At 34.8% G+C, this 9020-nt stretch overlaps 1 protein-coding gene across 1 annotated transcript; it reads left to right on the plus strand.

Annotated features, from left to right (window-relative positions):
* Positions 1-1543: 1543 nt before the first annotated feature.
* LOC114372944 (L-type lectin-domain containing receptor kinase VII.1-like) lies at positions 1544-7569 on the plus strand. Its single transcript, XM_028330512.1, has 6 exons — positions 1544-1588; positions 1762-1927; positions 5165-5340; positions 5449-5670; positions 5764-5860; positions 6230-7569. Exons 1-6 carry the CDS (start codon positions 1544-1546, stop codon positions 7567-7569), a joined length of 2046 nt encoding a protein of 681 aa, XP_028186313.1.
* The last annotated feature ends 1451 nt before the right edge of the window (positions 7570-9020 follow it).

Below are 9020 nucleotides of genomic sequence, written 5' to 3' on the forward strand. Positions count from 1 at the left end.
TCATTTGGTCTAGCTTCGTGCGTTTTGCGAACGTAAGCAACTACGAAAATTGGGAGAGAGACACTTACAGCATCTTTAATACTAAATATTATTTGATATTTTAAGACCATTAATTACCTGATTTATAATTCTAACCTATAATTATAATTATGTGACACATAAATAATTAAATATATTTATTAAATTAAAGGTATATTTAATCATTATTTAATAAAAATTAGTTATTATTTCTTAATTTAAGGAATATTAATATATTTTAATATATAAAATTATCTACATATCCCATAATTATTAGTTAGAATCATAAATTGAGAGTTTTTAATTTTTTTAATATAGATAGATTCTTGAACTTGGATTCTTAAGTTTAAAAACTTTCGTTATCATATTTATTATTATTTTTCTGAAGAGTTATCTTTTCAATTTTTTTATGTAAGTAAAATTCAAAGAATCAAAATTAAATTATACTTCTAAAATAAATAAAAAATAACAAAAATTCTTACCAGTATTCATAATTTCATAGACTGTGTTTGCGAACGTAAGCAATTACGAAAATTGGCATGAGGAGACCGACCCACTAAGTTATCTAGCTAATGCCTATAGAATTTGCCAGTTACAATTCTATAGTGGCACGTTAACCAAAAAAATTACTTGCAAGATACTGCACAGGGTTTTATATAAAGAAAAAGATATTTAGACACCTAAAACCCTAAATGTCTTTTGACACCAAAAGATTGACAAAAAGGAAAATATAGGTATTACAGTTGCTATGATATGATATGATATGGAAAAAAAATATATATAAAAAACAAAAATATTATGAAAGTGTTTAAAATATAGGAGCGTTCAAATATTATCATTCCTTAGATAATGTATGCATGACTTTTTCACCATATTGTTGTATACTAATACAAACTTTCTTTTACATCTTTATTTCTTTTATTTTTTTTTCCTTTCACACATTACTTATGATTAGAGTGTTCAAAATCGAATCAAATCGAATGTAAAATAAAAAATCAAAAGCCAAACTAAAACACTAAAAATTATAAAAAAATAAAATAAAATAGATGATCATTGGTTTGATTTGGTTTTTAAATTCTCCAAACTGCACAATTCGGTTCAGTTTGTGATTTTACATGCATAAATCGAACCAAACCAAATTGTACCACGAACACACCTGGAAATTATTGTTATAATTAGTGTTTTGTTATTGGATATCTACTATCTAAGTTTCTATGATTGGAAGCAACTATTATAGATGTTGTTTTACTAGGGTTTTTTTTAAAGTTCTGTTAAGTCAAAAGTCATTTTATGACTTAAGACAAATTAGGACTCCTAATTATTTTGATTAGATGCAAACAAATACAAATGATAAAAGCAACATCCGATCCATCATTTGATTATGTTTTGCTAATTTGTGTTTGATATTTCATACAATAGCAAGCATAAGCCATAACTGATAAGGCATTTAAGAGAAGAATTTAAGAAGATCTAACAAAGTCTTGTGAAGACACTACTACAAAAGCAGAATTCAACGTCGGTTAAAATGGGTATACTACGTCGGTTGAAGACCGTCGTTGTCTGCGACGACGTAATAAATTCGATGGCTTTCAAAGACGGTTATAGAAAACCGTCGTAGATATTACAGAATTCTAAGACGGGCTGTCGGTCAGCCCCGTCTTTAGAACTTACTAGAGACTACGACGGCCATAAGGACAGCACCGTCGTAGACATAATCTTGTTCTACGACGGTTGTTTCCAAAGGACCGTCGTAGAAAGGTCCACAATTCAAACACGGCTGTCAACAGCCCCGTCGTAGAAGTAACAACAGACTACGACGGGCATGGGGACACCACCGTCGTAGAAGTAACAACAGACTACGACGGTTGTCTACCCAGAACCGTCGTAGAAGGGTCCTATCACTACAACGGTGTTTTGTTGCGGACGACCGTCGTAAGAGACGGTGTTAATACTACTACAGTCACGTAACAACACCGTCGTTGAGATAAACGTGTTCTACGACGGTTGTATGGCATGGACCGTCGTAGACTTGTATTCATACTACTACGGTCTTCTGTTGCCGACGACCGTCGTAAAATAGGGAATTAATACTACTACGGTTTGCTTTGTAGGTTCGTCTTAGAAACATCACGTTTCTACGACGGTCGTTTCCTTAGAACCGTCGTGGAATGTTTTTTTTTTTAACAGCAAATTATGCAGTAATAATGTGTTGGTTCCACGGTTTTATTTTTAACCCAAGCCTTGTGGATGGTTGTTCAGGTTATAGTACGTGCACAATTGTCCTATAATTTGAACCTAATCATAATAATCGGGAGAAATATACATTTAATTAGTCAAATTTAATCATAAGAGCACATAATTAAGGAATAAAAAGATGATATAAGCACTTTGAAAATCCTAAAAGCAGATGAAAATGCTTCTTAGAAGGATACATGCATGATATATAATGTCTGTTGATTTTAAAGTCATTAAATTAAGACACAGAGCTTAATTAAGGATCCCTAGTGACTCAACCATTTGTTCATTGAAGTGATTACCTTGTAATAAGATCTGTTGAAGGTCACAGCTTGGTTGATGTGTCCCCCTGTAGCAACAACAAGAACAAACAAACCCAATAGATCATAGACTTAAATATGGTAATTTAGAGGAACAACAAAGTGACCACCACCCTGATGGTAATTTCAGGTCACCTGCAGGTTTAAACAAAGGAGGTGGGGGTACCTCCTTGTAGTCCTTGTCAGCACCACCCTGAGCAGAAGTTACCTAGCTGGGTTTAAAGTCAGCAATTGTAGCAGTAAAAGTTAATGACACGACAACATTATGATAGACAATTAAGTACAAGCAAAAAAGTTAGTTATCAAATGTTAAGTGAAACAAAAAGCAGAGAGAAAATTAAATTCAGTATACAACTCAAGCATTAACTGAAACAATATACTGTTCAAGGCACACGGCCACATTGAAGGGCTGGATAGGAAATTGTTCAAGCTGAGAGAAAATTAAATTCAATATACAACTCAAGTTATCTAAACAATGTACTGTTCTCAGCAGACAAATAAAATTCTGGCCTACACGAAAACTGTTCCTAAGTTATCAAATTTTTTCTTGGTTCGCATTTCTTCATTTGGATAAAATAGGCCGCCCATTTATGCCGGAGTGTGGTCATGGTCTCTTCTGTTAGCGGTGATCGATCAAAAAACCACTACACATGTATATATGAATTTAGTAAATCACATAGCATCAGGTAAAAAGTAATGACGTCTAATTACATTAATGCAAAATCCACAAGGTGTCCAAAATTAAGCATAACATATTGTGTGTCACAATGAAATTCAATCGTAAGACATCCATTAAGTAAAGCAGTCACAATAATTTGCACTTATTATGATTAAACAAATAAATCTTGTACATTGTATAACAGTATATCAATACTATCATATAAGAACATCCTAGTAATATATGAATCATTCATAATTTTATACATCCATTAATATCTTGGTATTTCTGTTCTTATTATTTTTTTTTACTCTTTCTAGTTGTTAAAGGTATTAAATAGTATATTTTTTTTTTGAAATGCAAAGATAATTTATATTAATAAAAAGTACCAGAGGTACTTCAAGATATACATAGAAGGAATCCTGTACTAGCAGGAACAAAAACAAACAATAGACAACAAGCCCCCACCCTGCCCTACAATAGACAACAAGCCCCCACCAAGCCCCCTCTGCTGTACCCTTCTGTTTCTCTTGCTAACTTCAACAAAATGATGGTTTAGAATTAAACTGAAGTTCTGAAATAATTAATAGGAATGAAGACCATTTTAGTAACACTGTATTTATCTGGATCTTTTTCTTCAACATTATCTATATGATTGGTTCAAATATATTATTATTAAAAATCTTGAATTTTGATGGATCACACAGGCCATTTAATAACTCTTTTTGTATATATATTTAGAAGTACTACTCATCACCTAATAAATTTTAAACCTTTTCAATCAATGATAAAAATACTGTTAAAAAAACAGTGCCACTAGTATTGTTCATTGAGTGAAAAGCCGACCAAGCAAGTCACACACATGTATAAAAAAACACATGGTATAATAAATAAAAATAGGTCCTGTGATGTATTGAGAAAAGCAAAATAAATTAAGACAGATTCTTACTTTTAAGGGTAGGAAGAAAAAAATTGAATATACTAGTATAGACAGCTTCTTAGTTGTTATTTTATTAATTTTTCATAGTTTAATTAGAGATCATAAAAGAGAATATATAAATTTTAATTCATTTATACAACCTTATAATTTATTAGAGATGTTCCTAAATTAGATTCTTTTTAAAATAGATATATAAATTCATTATATATATAATTAATATCATCAAAATGCATGAAACATGAATCTAAGATAATTCATCATAATAAATTAATATAAGTTTAAACAAAATTCATCAAAATATGTATTCAAGTTGAAACAAAATTCTTTTTATTTAGATCGACAATTCAACCCTACCAAGTCAGTCTTATAATTTCATAAGTTGCATATAAAATAAATCGGAACCATAGATCATAGACATATACTGATCTAGAGCAACCTAATCATTTTTTAGCATGATGTGATAAGATACTAACTAACATTTACTATAATGAATAATGGATTGCCCATAAGGGCTAGCAGCTGAAATCAAGTCTAAGGTTTTTTAACCAAAGTGTTTTGTTCCATTTCAGTTCAGTAATATTTTCTTTAGTTTGCACTCTCTTAATAATAATCACAAGGAGTATTTCAAGCCTCAGTATTTATACAAAGTATTTTTGTGTCTTACTATCTTCATTTCAATCACGTTCCATTAGTAAGAGCATTTATGTAAACAACAAGCCAAAAGTTAGGGATATATATTCTGTATTTTTATTAACAACATTTATACAAACAACAAATGAAAAATCTCTAAGTTAGAGATAAATTATATTTTCATTATATAATTACACGAAAAACACAAGAAAAAAATTGAGGTATAGGTAAAATTTTGAAAGGTAAATGGTTTGCATCATGAAGACTATCGGATGAAAGTAACCAATTAAAAGAACAAACAAGAAGTGAATCAAGTATGAAGGAGTGTTCATGGTTGGATATGTTGGGTAAACGATTACTCAGAGGTTGCTTGTTGGGTGTCCACCGAGGAGAGACAAGCAGCAAGAATAAGAGGCTTATACCTCAGAGCAATTTTAAGGCAAGATATCAGCTTCTTTGACAAGGAAACCAATACTGGTGAGGTTGTTGGAAGGATGTCAGGTGACACACTTCTTATTCAAGAAGCCCTGGGAGAGAAGGTATTAATGAAAAGCTACAACTACCAAATCATCACTATTTCCTCTACAACAAAATTAAAATAAAAATAAAAATTAACTTTTTCTTTATCCTTTGTGTGATAATACCAGGTAAGAAAATTCATACAGTGTGTGGCATGTTTTTTAGGACGTTTAGTCATAGCATTCATCAAGGGTTGGCTTCTAACCCTTGTCCTTCTATCTTGTATTCCACCTCTTGTAATCTTTGGTTCCATGATGAGCTTTACTTTTGCAATGTTGCCATCCCGTGGACAAGCAGCTTATTCTGAAGCAGCAACTGTAGTAGAGCGCACAATTGATTCAATTCGACAAGTATGCCAATCTTCATAATGGAACTTGTCAATCTTGTTCTTTTACATGTTTGTAGACAGTAGAATATAAAAGATACACATTCCTCCAATGCAGGTTGCATCATTTACAGGCGAGAGTCAAGCTACAGCTCAATACAATCAATCCTTAACCAAAGCTTACAGGACTGCAGTGCAAGATGGAGTGGTTGCTGGTTTAGGCCTGGGGTCAATCCTTAACCAAAGCTTATAGGCCTTGTCAGTCAGGAACCAATACTCTTCAGTTGCAGCATCAAAGAAAACATTGCCTATGGTAAGGATGGGGCAACAAATGAAGAAATCAGAGCTGCCACTGAACTTGCTAATGCAGCTAAATTCATTGATAGATTTCCACATGTGAGTTCGCACTTTCATATTTTGAAATTTCCATTGTTCTGCCTTTGCAACAATATTAATTTCAAATTTCACAATACGAAGACTACTACAGCATCAGGAACCAGGAAAAGTGAACTGTTTGTGGCTGATGTCAACACCCAGTTGAAGAACAAAAACATCACTACTGATATCAAATAATTATTCAACAGGGAGGATAATAGACAGTGCTAAGATTCTTGCTTGGAGTTTTAGTGATTCAAATTTTTCAATTGGTGATGCATTAGTGACAGAAAATTTGCCTTCATTTGTTCATCATAAAAAGTGGTTTCCTGGAGCACAAGCTTTCGCGGTAGGTGTCACCAGTATTGTGTTTGTGTTAATCATTGGTTTTGGTTATGTAGCATTTTTCGTTCTCCGCAGAAGAAAGACACAAGAAGAAGTTGAAGATTGGGAACTGGAGTATTGGCCTCACAGGATAGGTTTCCATGAGATCGATGCAGCAACAAGGGGGTTTTCTGAAGAGAATGTGGCTGTTGTAGGAGGGACCGTGAAGGTATATAAAGGGGTTTTGCATGGGGTAGAAGTTGCAGTCAAGAGAATTCCTCAAGAAAGGGAAGAAGGGATGAGAGAGTTTTTGGCCGAGGTTTCAAGCCTTGGCAGAATGAAGCACAAAAATTTAGTAGGATTAAGAGGCTGGTGCAAAAAAGAAAAGGGAAATTTGATTCTAGTTTATGACTTCATGAGCAATGGAAGTTTAGACAAATGGATATTTGAGTGTGAAGAGGGAATGATGCTAACATGGGAAGAGAGGATTCAAGTTTTGAAAAATGTAGCCACAGGGATTCTATACCTGCATGAGGGTTGGGAAGTTAAGGTCTTGCATAGGGACATTAAAGCAAACAATGTTCTTCTTGATAAGGACATGAATGCAAGGCTGGGAGATTTCGGATTGGCTCGTATGCATGATCATCAGGGACAAGTGGTCAGCACAACAAGAGTAATAGGGACACTAGGATACATTGCTCCTGAAGTGATTCAAAGAGGAACAGCGTCAACTTTGTCTGATGTGTTTGGTTTTGGAATATTGGTGTTGGAAGTAATTTGCGGACGAAGACCTATTGAAGAACATAAGCCGGGGCTAATTGAATGGCTGATGTCCTTAATGGTGCAAGGCCAATTGCACAGTGCAATTGATGAAAGGTTGAAGGCTAAAGGGGGATACACCATAGAGGAAGGTGAGAGATTTCTTCATTTGGGTTTGTTGTGTTCACATACAGACCCTAGTATTAGACCAACAATGAGGCAGGTTGTGAAAATTTTGGAGGTGGAAATTGACAGCATTGAGTCTGATGAAGATAACATGGAAATGAGTTTGCTTGGAAAAATAAGATCAGCTACTACGTGGTCTAGAGCTGAATGTGCTTTACCATACAGTGGTTACCCTTCTTTTGATGAAGTTAAGATGTTCAGTTTTAATTCTAGGACTTCTAGAAGTGGCTCAAGTACCTTTCCAGGATCAGAATCAGAAATCACCAGTATTAATATGTAACCCCCATAGTTAGTTGAATAATTAGAGAGTTAGTTAAGGGCTGAGTTGAAAAGGGGTTCAGAGGGAGATTCAACTCTTTCCATCAGTACTCATAACATTTCATACAAGCTACTGCAACTACCAAAATGTTTCATCTTAACGACAATTATAAAATAAATCAATTTACTTATGTAATTCATCAAATAAAACTTTTACAAACAACATACTTATATATAATTTATTCTCCAGTTTATTCAATTACAGACACAACTAAACATGAAGACAGTAAATCTGAAGCTCAAATTAAACATCATGGGTTTCATCAAGTTCAGTGTACTAACTTAGACCAAACGCTCAACGAAACTGATAATGTGGCACAGGATGACACACCACTGATGAAGGATGGCAGCAGGCTGTTCCCGAAAGTCGTTCACTCACTGCTCGCAAGTCAGCTTCATCAATGAGCCCCACATAAACCCCACTGAAACGCAAAAAAAAAATAAATTTACAACCCATAGCTGCAGGTTACATAAGAAGGTAGACAAAAATCGTACTTTCTCTCACAAAACACACAATGTATCTTACCTTATGGAACCAGCTTATCTTCCTTAAACAGTACAATGTAGACCACGATGAAGACAACCAACAACAACCAAGGGCCTGAGACGACAATGAAGCAGAATCATAACATGAATGAAGGAATATAACACATGCAAATGAAGGGATACACAAAGAAGAGCTAAATGCACCCATACCTTTGTCGGCGGCGGCTTCAAACGGAACGAGACGCAACGGACACGAGATGGTGGTTGTCGGAGACGATGGTCTTTGTCGGAGAAGATGCTCTGTGTAGCTAGGGCGCCAAAGCAATAGTAAGTAGTCAAAAAAATGGAGAAAAGAAGTGATACGGCGCGCCAACGTAAAAGATAGTAAGAAGCACGTGCCGTAAACGTGATAGAATTTAGGATACAACGACGGGTCCTACCAAAGACCGTCTTTGAATGACAACAACAACAACCACCAGGGGGCCGCCACGTGTCTATACTAAACATACAACGACGGCTCTTCGGGTAAACCCGTCTTTGTATGTTAATGCATTAAATCACGTGCAATCCACGTGTACCACAAACAATACGAAGACGGGTGTTGCGGCAGGACCGTCTTTGATGACGTGTTTATACTGTAACCATACAAAGACGGGTGTTAGCCAAAAACCGTCTTTGTATTTTAACGCCTCCAATCACGTGACCTACACGTGAAACCACCAACAATCCAAAGACGGGTATTTGGATAAAACCGTCTTTGGATTTTAAATCCTCAAATCACGTGGCTGTCACGTGAAAATACTTTAAAAACAACGACGGTCTCACCAGTGAACCGTCTTTGTATACTCGTCGGCCCACTCACATGCTTGCCACGTGCTACCATTTACGATACAAAGACGGTTCTTTCCAAAAAACCGTCTTTGTAAC

The sequence above is a fragment of the Glycine soja genome, chromosome 11, assembly GCF_004193775.1.
Source record: "Glycine soja cultivar W05 chromosome 11, ASM419377v2, whole genome shotgun sequence".
NCBI lineage: Eukaryota > Viridiplantae > Streptophyta > Magnoliopsida > Fabales > Fabaceae > Glycine > Glycine soja.